The sequence below is a fragment of the Coregonus lavaretus genome (assembly GCF_964263955.1).
Source record: "Coregonus lavaretus genome assembly, chromosome: 10".
Lineage (NCBI taxonomy): Eukaryota > Metazoa > Chordata > Actinopteri > Salmoniformes > Salmonidae > Coregonus > Coregonus lavaretus.
In genome coordinates, this window is record NC_139997.1 from 32,521,603 (window position 1) to 32,535,901 (window position 14,299).

The 14,299-nt window shown below is 43.5% G+C and overlaps 1 protein-coding gene across 1 annotated transcript in view; it reads right to left on the minus strand.

Annotated features, from left to right (window-relative positions):
* Positions 1-8,139: 8,139 nt before the first annotated feature.
* The window catches only part of LOC311135997 (coxsackievirus and adenovirus receptor homolog), a 69,906-nt gene continuing 63,746 nt past the window's right edge, over positions 8,140-14,299 (minus strand). The window contains exons 4-7 of the mRNA XM_084170047.1: positions 11,349-11,504; positions 10,690-10,812; positions 10,399-10,537; positions 8,140-8,793 (exon numbers count right to left, since the gene is read on the minus strand). Coding sequence (XP_084026173.1) covers positions 8,508-8,793; positions 10,399-10,537; positions 10,690-10,812; positions 11,349-11,504 — 704 coding nt within the window. The 3' untranslated portion in view covers positions 8,140-8,507. The remainder of the gene's footprint in view (positions 8,794-10,398; positions 10,538-10,689; positions 10,813-11,348; positions 11,505-14,299) is intronic.

The following is a 14,299-nucleotide window of genomic DNA, read 5'->3' on the forward strand; positions in this document are numbered from 1 at the left end:
GAATTACATACAGTGGGGGAAAAAAGTATTTAGTCAGCCACCAATTGTGCAAGTTCTCCCACTTAAAAAGATGAGAGAGGCCTGTAATTTTCATCATAGGTACACGTCAACTATGACAGACAAATTGAGAAAAGAAAATCCAGAAAATCAGATTGTAGGATTTTTAATGAATTTATTTGCAAATTATGGTGGAAAATAAGTATTTGGTCACCTACAAACAAGCAAGATTTGCAAGCTCTCACAGACCTGTAACTTCTTCTTTAAGAGGCTCCTCTGTCCTCCACTCGTTACCTGTATTAATGGCACCTGTTTGAACTTGTTATCAGTATAAAAGACACCTGTCCACAACCTCAAACAGTCACACTCCAAACTCCACTATGGCCAAGACCAAAGAGCTGTCAAAGGACACCAGAAACAAAATTGTAGACATGCACCAGGCTGGGAAGACTGAATCTGCAATAGGTAAGCAGCTTGGTTTGAAGAAATCAACTGTGGGAGCAATTATTAGGAAATGGAAGACATACAAGACCACTGATAATCTCCCTCGATCTGGGGCTCCACGCAAGATCTCACCCCGTGGGGTCAAAATGATCACAAGAATGGTGAGCAAAAATCCCAGAACCACACGGGGGGACCTAGTGAATGACCTGCAGAGAGCTGGGACCAAAGTAACAAAGCCTACCATCAGTAACACACTACGCCGCCAGGGACTCAAATCCTGCAGTGCCAGACGTGTCCCCCTGCTTAAGCCAGTACATGTCCAGGCCCGTCTGAAGTTTGCTAGAGTGCATTTGGATGATCCAGAAGAGGATTGGGAGAATGTCATATGGTCAGATGAAACCAAAATAGAACTTTTTGGTAAAAACTCAACTCGTCGTGTTTGGAGGACAAAGAATGCTGAGTTGCATCCAAAGAACACCATACCTACTGTGAAGCATGGGGGTGGAAACATCATGCTTTGGGGCTGTTTTTCTGCAAAGGGACCAGGATGACTGATCCGTGTAAAGGAAAGAATGAATGGGGCCATGTATCGTGAGATTTTGAGTGAAAACCTCCTTCCATCAGCAAGGGCATTGAAGATGAAACGTGGCTGGGTCTTTCAGCATGACAATGATCCCAAACACACCGCCCGGGCAACGAAGGAGTGGCTTCGTAAGAAGCATTTCAAGGTCCTGGAGTGGCCTAGCCAGTCTCCTGATCTCAACCCCATAGAAAATCTTTGGAGGGAGTTGAAAGTCCGTGTTGCCCAGCGACAGCCCCAAAACATCACTGCTCTAGAGGCGATCTGCATGGAGGAATGGGCCAAAATACCAGCAACAGTGTGTGAAAACCTTGTATTGAGAAACTTTTGTTATTGACCAAATACTTATTTTCCACCATAATTTGCAAATAAATTCATTTAAAAAAATCCTACAATGTGATTTTCTTGATTTTTATTTCTCATTTTGTCTGTCATAGTTGACGTGTACCTATGATGAAAATTACAGGCCTCTCTCATCTTTTTAAGTGGGAGAACTTGCACAATTGGTGGCTGACTAAATACTTTTTTTCCCCACTGTAAATTACAGAAAATACACATTTCAAAATATAAATACAAAATCCAAGCAGAAAGAAAAATACCGTCATAAAAAAAAAACATTCATCAGTAAAAAGCTCCTCAATCAGCTTTCTGAATTGGCCTAGAGGCACAAAAACATCAAATGGAAGAACATGTTGAAGCTGATTTGGGCGGCAGGTAGCTTAGTGGTTAAGAGCGTTGTGCCAGTAACTGAAAGGTTGCTGGTTCTAATCCCCGAGCCGACTAGGTGAAAAATCTGTCGATGTGCCCTTGAGCAAGGTACTTAACCCTAATTGCTCCTGTAAGTTGCTCTGGATAAGAGCGTCTGCTAAATGACTAAAAAAAAATAAAAATAATAATATTACTTTTAACTCAGTAGAGACCTAAGGAATTTCCAGAGTTAGCCATCCCTGAGACCGAGTGTGGTAACTTGTATGTCTAAAGTTTAGTAATGATGTTAGGTACAGTGGGACTTTTTGTAAAAGGGCTTTATAAATGAAAACAGCAATGTATCAACCTATGTGACAATCAACCAACTTTCTGGTAGAGAATGCATTTAGTCATTTTTAGTCATTTTTTGCAGTGATGAGTACAAAAATTGTCGCCCGTAATAAGGCGCAGTGTGCTATGATAAACTGCCACTTTAATGAAGTGGCAGCTGCGTTCATATAGATGATGTCGCCATAGTCTAGGACCAATAGGAACGTTGACTGAATAATATGCTTTCTATTTGGCGAGAGGCAGGTCCTATTTCTATAGAGGAAGCCCATTTTTATCCTCAACTTCTCAATATGCTTTTTAAAAGACAGCTTTTCATCTATTCTGATGCCCAGATATTTGTAAGCAGGGACAAGATCAATATGGACATCATCCAAAGTACATATGCTTAAATCAGTTATTTTTATGTGCTCTAGAGAACAACATATACTTAGTTTTACCTGCATTCAATACTAATTTAAGGTCAAAGTTGTTCTGTATACAATGAAGGCAGACTGTAGTTCAGATAGAGCCTGGTCAACCGTGGGGGCAATAGCATTCACAACAGTATCATCGGCATACAAGTGCAGGTTACAATTTTTTACAGTCAATATTGTTAATGTAAACAGTAAAAGGTACAGGACCCAGAATCGACCCGTGGGACACCTTTCCTGATATCCAGGAAACCTGATTTAACACCATCAGGGCGGCAGGTAGCTTAGTGGGTAAGAGCGTTGTGCCAGTAACCGAAAGGTCGCTGGTTCTAATCCCCAAGCCGACTAGGTGAAAAATCTGTCGATGTGCCCTTGAGCAAGGCACTTAACCCTAATTGCTCCTGTAAGTCGCTCTGGATAAGAGCGTCTGCTAAATGACCAAAAAAAAAAAAAAAAAAAAAAAATACACATTGAGTTCTGTCAAGTAATTTTTTTAACAGTTACATGCAGCCTGATCTAGGCCACTTGAGGAAAGCCTTTGAATTAGCAGTGAGTGATCAACAGTATCGAAAGCCTTTGACAGGTCATGTAAATGAAGAGGGCAGCACAATGTTGCCTTTTATCCATACAGTTAACCACATCATTTATAACTAGGGATGCAGCAGAGATAGTGCTATGACCTGGTCTAAAACCTGACTGATGTACATTTAGAAATACATTTGAAAGATAAAGATCTTAGCTGAGAATTAATCAAGGATTCTAATATTTTAGCTAGGCAAGAAAGTTTAGAAATAGGGCGATCATTATTTAGGTCACAAGGGTCACCACCTTTGTGAAGGGGGAGTACATGGCCCGCCTTCCAAACCTTGGGGATGGTACGAGATATAATCATCCGGTTAAAAATATGTGTTAATGATTCAGCAATCAGGGGGGCAGAGAGCTGCAGCAAGAATGGATCAAGGATATCAGCCCCAGTGGATTTTTCAAGGCATCTAGCACATCACAGAAAGTCAATTGTTAAAATGAAAACAAAGATTCACTAGAAGTTGACGGGTTAACCGTCGAGTCAGCTAGAGGCTGGCAGAGGGAAGAGCAGTCGATTGACTGACCAGGGTCAATTAAACCACTGTTTCAAATAAGTCTGCCGAGATAAAATGATGATTAAAAGCATCACTTCTCATTCTTGTCAGTTATGATGCCAGAGTCAGACAGAACTTGCTTAGGCAGGGAAGAAGAGGAATTTGTACACTTTAGTGCAATTAACTTTTTAAAAATTAATGTTTATGAATTATATCATAGACATACAGTATGTAATGATTTTGCAAGAAATAAGTATTTTTATGTACATTACCAATATTTACAGTAACACCCGTTTGTGCGTGGCCATTCGGTTAGTCTCAAAACATCTTGAATAGTCTGATGGTTCCCAGATCACATCTGTTTACAACTTATTTGGCACTCTACAGGATCCCAAGGCTATTTAAAGTTACTATTGGTATAATTCATACCATCTTAAAATTAAAATCACTATTTTAAATAATTTGGCTGCTTGGCTCAGGGCCATTTTAAATTCAGATATTTGGCAAAAACCTTACTAGCAGGTAGAGAACCTAAACGGGCATGTACTGAGAGTTGCATTACTCTAGCTTGTTTCTGTTTGGAGAAATTCAAGGTGTTACAATTGCCCCCGGTTTCCCCTACACAGTTTTGATTCACACTATACGCCCAACCTGAACCACACTGTGCTTGCGCTGATAAAAATGTTTCACATTGTCCTTTCCAGCATGGCTCAAGCAACTCTTGTGGCAGAACTTTTGTAAAACATCACAGTACAGTTGAAAAATATATGGCAAATAGAAATCCAATATGGATGGTGTTAAGAGATAGATGGGTGGCGTTGAATGGAGTTGAAGGATGGGACTAATAACTAACAACAACTAATAACAACAAGATAACGCATGTAAAGCATACTGTGTCCATAATAAGTATATAGGTTATAGGTTGAGAGCTTTTGTGAAAGAGCACAGTTAGAAAGATATGGCATATAGAAGCAAACCGGATGGACATCATGAAAATGATCGGAGAGGTTGAGGAAGTCCATGAGTAAAAACAAACAAAATAGAATTATTGTAAAATTGACTGTGTCCATAAAATGTATATAGTATGTATAAGCTGGAAGTAGAGGCCTAAGCGTTGTTGTTCACTAGTTTACTCCAATTAGGGAAGGGGTGGTGGGGTTGGAAAGTAATAAAGGGAAATATATATTTTTAAAGGATATGTATATATATGTATGCATGCATGCATGTATATATATATATATATATATATATATATATATATTTGCGAGAAAAAAAACATGGGGGATTGGAAGTGATGCAGACAATTACATTGATGGAAGTTACAATCTATCTGCAATATTAAAGCTGATCTACACCCTAAAAAAAACAAAATTAAAAAATTAAAAAATAAACTGGTGGATGCGTACCCAGGCCAGTCCAGTCCAGCTCGGCTTGGCCCTATAGGGTTAATTCAGGCTAGTATACGTAATGCTCTAGTGCTGCCTGTTTCAATGGAGCTGTGGATTTTTGCCAGGCGGTTTCTGATCGTAGTGCCTCTGTGCTTCATTGATTAATTATAGTCATTAGAGGTTAGAAAGTCACCTCAACTGCCATTAGGGGTGAAAATCACTGCCTGATTAAAATTAATCACAATGGAAGCCTGCAGGAGGCCAGCCAGGGCCCCAGAGGATAAAGATAGGCTGGCTGCTGAGAGAAAAGCTCTGATTTAAGACAAAGTCAACAGCTGCTGCTATGGAAAAGAAAGGCAAAAGAACAAACTATTTTGATCATTTTGTGTCCTTTTATTATTTAAAAATACAGCACAAAAATTACACGCACAAAAAGAAAAATTTAAACAGGTTTGATCACACAATGTGCAAACGAACCCCCAAAGAAAAATCTTCATACAATATTAGTACACTTGTTTTAAAAGCTACAGTAAATATCATGTTAGTAGTTCTTATCATTACGTTTTCGGAGTTGAGAGGGACTGTACAATATGACTCCCTAATGGCTCTGTAAAGTTTGTCAGCAGTTGAAGGTCTATTCTACTAAAATACTATATCCAGGCCCATCCAGACAACCAAGACACACACACACTTGGAGAGAACTGGCAGGTTTTCCACCTTGGGGTAGTGTATAGGGTGGGTTTCACTTCACATCCTGCCTCGGTGCAGCAGGAGGATGTGGCTGCTGTCCCCATGGGTGTGAGGTTACACCTGCCACAACGAGGAGAGGCGCGGGGCTCCACTTTATCCACCCCAAATCTACTACATTCTATTCACACACAGAATTGGGCTCTGTTTCAATAACCATGCTAGTATACTATTTAGAATCTGGACACCCACATCCATGTAATAATAATATATAATAAAATAATAATCCATGTCAAACTTATACAATCCATAACATGGCTAATCCATCCAATAATCATTCATTCTAAGTAAGATGCTAATGTGGATCTTGAAACAGAGCTGCAGTAGTGCCCACCTGAATTAGCAGGCTTTCACCCTCTACTGTTATTGATAAGACCCAGCGATCATGTTTTAGATACACATTAAGCAAAGCACTGCCAGAGCATCATCATACATCCAGAGCATTAGAGTAAGTGTGGTGGGATAAGTTCTAGAGATAGTGTCACTTTTACAGTATATTTACACATACAACCAATTCTAATAATAATAATAATAATAATAATAATAATAATAATAATAAAATAAATGACTAAAAAAAGAAGCAACAACTGTATGAATCAATTTTGGGGAAAATATTTAAACATTGCAACAGTTTAAATACAGAGATAATGTAATTTTCTAAAAAAGTATAATATTCTGTCAGGTAGACAGAAACTTGGATGGGGGAACAAAGCAACCAACCTCTACTCAGTTGACTGAACTGCGATGCAGATTTACACAGGATCCGGAACCATGGACTGGTTATTATGCCTGATGTAGGCCTGATACTACAGGTCCATTAGAGCCATACTATATGTACTGAAGCCAACTATTGCGCCAAGCACCATACATGGCAATGATAGTTGGCTACAAAACATACATGTATGGCGCAGAGCAATGATACAAGACTAGCACACAACCTGGGAGACTTACAGTATGGAGTCTGGGTCCACTAAGACACCTACTTAGGGGCTTGTGGCTACAACAGTATGTGTGTAATAAAAGTCAATACGGACAAGGCACAGTGATGTCAATCACAGAAACAAGTAATCTGGGCTGAGTAGAAGCACTGGGGCTGTGAGTAAGACTGGAGACCAGCCTATTGTGACTGAGTATTAGAGTAATAGAGCATGGGTACAGCATGGGAACCCTGGAAAACAGACTTACTGTACTGTAGGTGCAGCCTAAACCTGTGAACACCTGTGACTCAGTATTCTAGCTTTTACTTCTTCCCCTTTACACTCACTTCCTTCCATATAGCATGTCACATACTTACTAACATTATATCATGTAACATACATGTACATCCTTCATTTATTCGTTTATCCTTCATAAATGGTGGTGCATGAATGAAACACTTAACTTAATAATGACCATTGAGAGAGGTGGTTCATTGCGATATTGAATCCTAGGTATGTGGTTACAACTAGAGAATGTTTTCTGGGAACGACTGTGGGGAGACCTTTGGGTTGGATGGTTAGACAACAGAGAGGGTTAATAATAGCTTACAGTGTAACCGCGGTCGTCCTGCTAATATGGAATGTGTGTTGGGGGAGGGGTGTACTGGTGGGGTCAGAGGGGTTGGGGGCCTGAGCTGGTGGCAGTTAAACACAATCAAATATGATTATTCAGTGAAGCTCACCCTTCACCCCACACTCCCCTATTCTTCAAAACACTGCCAGTTCTAGGAACTTGAGGAGAGGGGGGGGAGAAAGGGGGAAGATGGGGTGTAAGCCCGGCAAAGAAACAACAATCCACCAATCACAAGATGTGGCGGCTTTAACTCCCCCTCCTGTGTCGTTTACCAACCCTGTCCGTACATCCCGCCCAGCCCAAGCTGGACCTTTCAAATGGTCAACTGTAGAAATAACAACCCATTACAACAGCCAGTCCAACCAGTGGAATGAACATCTTTAAAAAGGTAACTACATGATAACAAATTCATTTAAAAAGCAGAAATCTTAAATCCCTTTGGCAAACCCTATTCTTAAGATAGATTTAACAAATGTGTGTGTGTGTGTGTGTGTGTGTGTGTGTGTGTGTGGGGGGGGGGGGGGGGGGGGGGTTATTGTCAAATATGTCATATATTAAAAAACAATTTTACTGAAGTGATTTGATAAAAACATTTGTGGGCATTTCATTCAAAGACAGTGGAGGAGAACTGTACATTTCCCACCCCCAGAAACATACACATACAGCTGTCAAACTTTCACAGTACACACCTACCATAGGCCAATCAGAGACCCTGGTCTGCTCTGCACACACCTCTACGGACAGGGCCAGCTGGATTAAAAAACTTAATGCATTCAACTATATACAAAGCAACCTTTCTGAATTGACCATTAAAATGTAGCTAGCCACCCTAGTATTTTTGTGTGTCTGCTTGTCAGAAAGATCAGGAAGTAAAATTCATAAAAGGATCTGTTGTTTTTTGTCTTCAGTAAATAGTTCATAGTGGGTCTGATGTGATATGGTACAGTACTGCATCTATTTTCTCCTCAGTACGGCACCACATCCAGACCTCCATAGAGCAGAGCAGAGTGGGGGCTCCCAGTTGGTGTTGAGTGGTGGAGGATATAAAATCAGTCAGCCCAGTCCTCAGCCAAGACACCCCACCTCCTCTCTGGCTAGTGTCCCCCAGCCCCTCCCCTCCATCTCTCCAGCCCAGACACCCCACCTCCTCTCTGGCTAGTGTCCCCCAGCCCCTCCCCTCCATCTCTCCAGCCCAGACACCCCACCTCCTCTCTGGCTAGTGTCCCCCAAACCCTCCCATCCCTCTCCCTTTCTCCTTCTCTCGCTCTCTCCATTACACGATGGAGCCGTCCCTGTTTTGGGCGGGGATCATGACGGGGATGCCGCCCATGCGGCTGAGGTTACGGCCGGCCATCTTGCTGGCGACGGGCGGTGGCAGGGGTGTGTGGCTGGGGGGCCTCTCGTACTCCTCCACGGAGGGGATCTTGTCGTACTGGGGCTTGAGAGCGTACTCGTGCAGGTTGGAGGGGGACATGGAGCCCAGGGAGGAGCGCTGGCTGCCCACGCTGGTGAAAGAGCGAGCCGTCGACACGCGGCTCTTCGGAGGGGGAACGTCCTCTCTGAGAGGGGGGGTAAGAGAGTGAGATGGGCATGTAAACAACAAGAGACAAGCTTTTCCACTCACCTTTCACATTCACTTGGGTTTCACCCAGGTGTCCAGCCAGACAGAGTCAGAGAGAGATAAACAATGAGATATAAGAAAAAGACAGAGAGACAGACAGAAAGAGAGAGGAAGAGACAGGCAGACTGAAAGAGAGGGAGAGGGGACAGACTGACAGAAAGAGAGAGGGGACAGACTGACAGAAAGAGAGAGAGGGTGAGGCGAGTGAAAGAGACAGAGGGAGAGACAGAATGACAAAGAGGGAGAAAGAAACAGACAGACGGAGTGAGTGAGAAGGGACAGACAGACAGAGAGGGTGAAAGGTTGTGAAAGAGACAGAGAAAGATGATAGCTAGTGGGGATGGGATGTAGTTCTAGCAGTACCAGCTCTGATCAGCCACAGTAAGAATCAGGATTCTCAAGTGGTAACTGAGCAACATTCATTCCCACCAACCCCCTTCTACTCCCAGAGCAACACAATTAACACATAATAACCCGCAATAATCCATTAAAGAGCTCAATCAAACTGAGCCTGAAGGGCCAGTGGCTTTCAATATGTTGGTAAATGTGTGTGCGCGCGTATATGCGCACAAGTGTTTGTCTGTGTGTGCCTTAATGTCACTAAGCGTGTATTAGTGTCTGTATGCGTGCTGCCGTGTGTGTGTCAGGGCTGGGCACAGACACAGTGCTCATTGGGCTTATCCTTATGGTGCTCCACTGTGCTGCCAGGCAGATAGACAGACACAGTCCAGGCTAATGCTAGCAGACCCAAAGACAGCGAGAGAGAGGGAGGATGCTGTGTGGATGGAACGCTGTGTCCAGAGGGGCTGGGGCTGGGCAGGACAGACACAGGATCCACAGAACAAACAAAATCACCCAAACTGATTAACACAGCCGTTTACTTGAGGTTGTCGCTGATGGGGCGACAACCTTTTTTCCTGGCCCTTTGCTGTGTGTGTGTGTGTGTGTGTGTGTGTGTGTGACTGGATAGGGAGGAGCTGGGGCCAGAGAACGTGGCATGGTCACGTTTTCTTTGTTTTATCTCAGGCTACAGCAGCCAAATAACCCAAATAAAAGACAACCTTTAGAGGAACCTATACACTCTTCCCACAATGCTATTAAGATAGTTGTAATGTACTGTATACTACACTGTTATATGTGGTTGTATGTGGAATCATGGACATTGAAAGTTAGGGTTGTGCAATAACATTATGTGCAATGCTCAGTGACCTGGACACTAAGGGGATGTGCAATAGAGTATATGAGGGCGGGGGGGGGGGGGGGGGGTTAGTTATGTTATGGGGAATGGAGGAGTAACGTCCTTAAGCTGTCATTTCTGTTGTTCTTCATGAATGTGTATGTTTGTTATGTCTCCCACTATTGCAGTGCATTCTTGTACGTAAAGCAAATATCTGAAAATCCAACCATAAAGAAATATCTAATCTAATCTAATAGCAGTTTGGTAGTTTGAAGCAATGTGTGCCAGTGCTGTACAATGAAAGTGAATTTGGGGGACCCTACACACACACACAGTATTTCTGGTGTAATAATGCAGTGACCGTACCTGATCTCGTAAGAGATCTCCTTCTCGTACTTCTTCCTGTTGCGGGCGCGGCAGCAGCAGAAGAGGATGATGGCGATGATGATGAGGGCCAGCAGCACAGTGATGATGGTTCCAGCTATGATACCAGCAGTGTTGGGGGCTGGATCACAGATCATAAAAAAATACATTATAATATTACACAATCCCACCATCTTGACTCTATACAGCCAGTACAGGTCCAAGTACGAATGCACGCCTGATAAAAAAAATAAGACCAGATAAAGGTGAATCAGGGTGTGGTGAAGGACTCACGGGGAGTGATGCCAAGCTGTATAATACACTCCTCCATGCCCACACGGTTCTTAGCTGTGCAGCGGTAGGTTCCAGAGGAGCTGGTGGACGCGTTCCTTACATTCATGGTACCTCCCACAGGGTCTACAGACAGAGAGAGGGGGGAGGGGTTACATGGGCACGTTCAGGAAGCCAAAACGTTTCAGAAACATTTCTGTCCATTTACTTGAATTGGCAGTGAATACCCATTCTGTTTGAAAGCATCTGCTCCATCTGGGGATTGTGAAACCTGGCTTGTGTAACCACGTGTTTTGTGAAAATATACAAAACATTAAGAACACCTGCTCTTTCCATGACAGACTGACCAGGTGAATCCAGGTGAAAGCTATGATCCCTTATTGATGTCACCTGTTAAATCCACTTCAATCAGTGTAGATGAAGGGGAGGAGACAGGTTAAAGAAGGATTTTAAGCCTCGAGAATTGAGACGTGTATGTGTGCCATTCAGAAGGTGAATGTGCAAGACAAAAATTGTAAGTGCCTTTGAATGGGGTATGGTAGTAGGTGCCAGGCGCACCGGTTTGCCAGGCGCAAGGAGGAGTTCCTAATGTTTGGTATACTCAGTGTATAATTACAACCCGTGTACACGTGTGTATGTGTGTTTACACGAGTGTGTGTTACCTAGCACGGCTGAGGCTGGCAGAATCTTGTTGTCGCTGGTCTTCTCCCAGGTGTACTGCAGGGGGTTGGTCCCCTCACTGGACGTACACCTCAGGACCACGTCCTTACCCTCCTGGGTGGGGCCTTCGGCATAGCATCTGGGCTTGGATGGCCTCACTACCAGGGGAGAGGGCATAAGCTATTAGAGATGGCAGACATGGCGGAAAACAGAAATTAGCTTGAAGCTACACAAACCCTTCCTGATTTTCCAACGCACACCCCCCTGGCAGGTTCCCGCGCTGTGTGTGTGTGTGTCCTTCATAGCAGCAGTCATCAGCGTAATGAGAGCAGTAATCAGGGTAATTGATACAGCTGCTGTCATTACAGGTGCTGTCACTAAAGATGAAGATTGGAGAGTGACGTGCGCGCACACACACAGACACATGGGGTAGGGCCTCTGTGAAAGCCAAGCGTACGCAAACAGTCTCCTCAGTCTGTTGGCAGGAGATGAGATGAGAATTCAAAAGCAAACAAAGCTCCAAATTCAAACCAGGCCAGATCCAGTGCAAGGCAAACATGAACAGACCAACTGAACTCGCTGTCTTTCTGTCTGCTGGAGAGGAGAAGTGGGGGTGGGATGAGGTAGGAGTACTAAGCTAGGGGTGGGAGGTGGAGGGGCATTCTAAATATTGGCGTCTTTAGGAAGCCTGATTGGCTGTGTGTGTCTCTCAGATAGAGCTTTGTGCTGGAGCGCTGACATCATGGTTTGGTAATGGGCGCTGTCACAACAAAGCCCAGGGAAAGGGAGGGGATAGAGGAGAGGAAGGGGAGATCAGGGACAGGGACTTATCAGGCAGAACCATGTGGATTAACACCAGACAGCCCTGTCCTGTGGGACACTAAAGCACATAGTGCAGCTCTAGTCTGAAAGGCAGGGGTCAGGATGGACAGAACGAGAGAGGGGAGTAGATATGGAAGAGAGAAATTAAACAAAATTAAACGAGTGGCTGATGGACGGTTGGTGGAGTGAAGGGGGCCAAGGCTGCTCGCTCTCCTGACATTTTGAATTCACATTAAAGCTCAAAGTCAGCTTGACATATCAAGTGTTACATATAGCTTTTCATCTGAGCAGATTGAAATGTGCAATAAGAGCGAGAGGAGGTAAAGATAATAAAAAAGAGAATGTCTTTAGAGATACAGTGAGGGGAAAAAGTATTTGATCCCCTGCTGATTTTGTACGTTTGCCCACTGACAAAGACATGATCAGTCTATAATTTTAATGGTAGGTTTATTTGAACAGTGAGAGACAGAATAACAACATAAAAATCCAGAAAAACACATGTCAAAATGTTATCAATTGATTTGCATTTTAATGAGGGAAATAAGTATTTGACCCCTCTGCAAAACATGACTTAGTACTTGGTGGCAAAACCCCTGTTGGCAATCACAGAGGTCAGACGTTTCTTGTAGTTGGCCACCAGGTTTGCACACATTCTCATGATCATTGCAACTCCACAAGGTGAGATCTTGCATGGAGCCCCAGGCCGAGGCAGATTGACAGTTCTTTTGTGTTTCTTCCATTTGCGAATAATCGCACCAACTTGTCACCTTCTCACCAAGCTGCTTGGCGATGGTCTTGAAGCCCATTCCAGCCTTGTGTAGGTCTACAATCTTGTCCCTGACATCCTTGGAGAGCTCTTTGGTCTTGGCCATGGTGGAGAGTTTGGAATCTGATTGATTGATTGCTTCTGTGGACAGGTGTCTTTTTATACAGGTAACAAGCTGAGATTAGGATCACTCCCTTTAAGAGTGTGCTCCTAATCTCAGCTCGTTACCTGTATAAAAGACACCTGGGAGCCAGAAATCTTTCTGATTGAGAGGGGGTCAAATACTTACTTCCCTGTAGCTCAGCTGGTAGAGCATGGCGCTTGTAATGCCAAGGTAGTGGGTTCGATCCCTGGGACCACCCATACACAGAAAATGTAGGCACGCATGACTGTAAGTCGCTTTGGATAAAAGCGTCTGCTAAATGGCATATTATTATTATAAAATGCAAATCAATTTATAACATTTTTGACATGCATTTTTCTGGATTTATTTGTTGGCAAAACCCTTGTTGGCAATCACAGAGGTCAGACGTTTCTTGTAGTTGGCCACCAGGTTTGCACACATCTCAGGAAGGATTTTGTCCCACTCCTCTTTGCAGATCTTCTCCAAGTCATTAAGGTTTCGAGGCTGACATTTGGCAACTCGAACCTTCAGCTCCCTCCACAGATTTTCTATGGGATTAAGGTCTGGAGACTGGCTAGGCCACTCCAGGACCTTAATGTGCTGAGCTACAGGGAAGTAAGTATTTGACCCCCTCTCAATCAGAAAGATTTCTGGCTCCCAGGTGTCTTTTATACAGGTAACGAGCTGAGATTAGGAGCACACTCTTAAAGGGAGTGCTCCTAATCTCAGCTTGTTACCTGTATAAAAAGACACCTGTCCACAGAAGCAATCAATCAATCAGATTCCAAACTCTCCACCATGGCCAAGACCAAAGAGCTCTCCAAGGATGTCAGGGACAAGATTGTAGACCTACACAAGGCTGGAATGGGCTACAAGACCATCGCCAAGCAGCTTGGTGAGAAGGTGACAACAGTTGGTGCGATTATTCGCAAATGGAAGAAAACACAAAATAACTGTCAATCTCCCTCGGCCTGGGGCTCCATGCAAGATCTCACCTCTTGGAGTTGCAATGATCATGAGAAAGGTGAGGAATCAGCCCAGAACTACACAGGAGGATCTTGTCAATGATCTCAAGGCAGCTGGGACCATAGTCACCAAGAAAACAATTGGTAACACACTACGCCTTGAAGGACTGAAATCCTGCAGCGTCTGCAAGGTCCCCCTGCTCAAGAAAGCACATATACAGGCCCGTCTGAAGTTTGCCAATGAACATCTGAATGATTCAGAGGAGAACTGGGTAA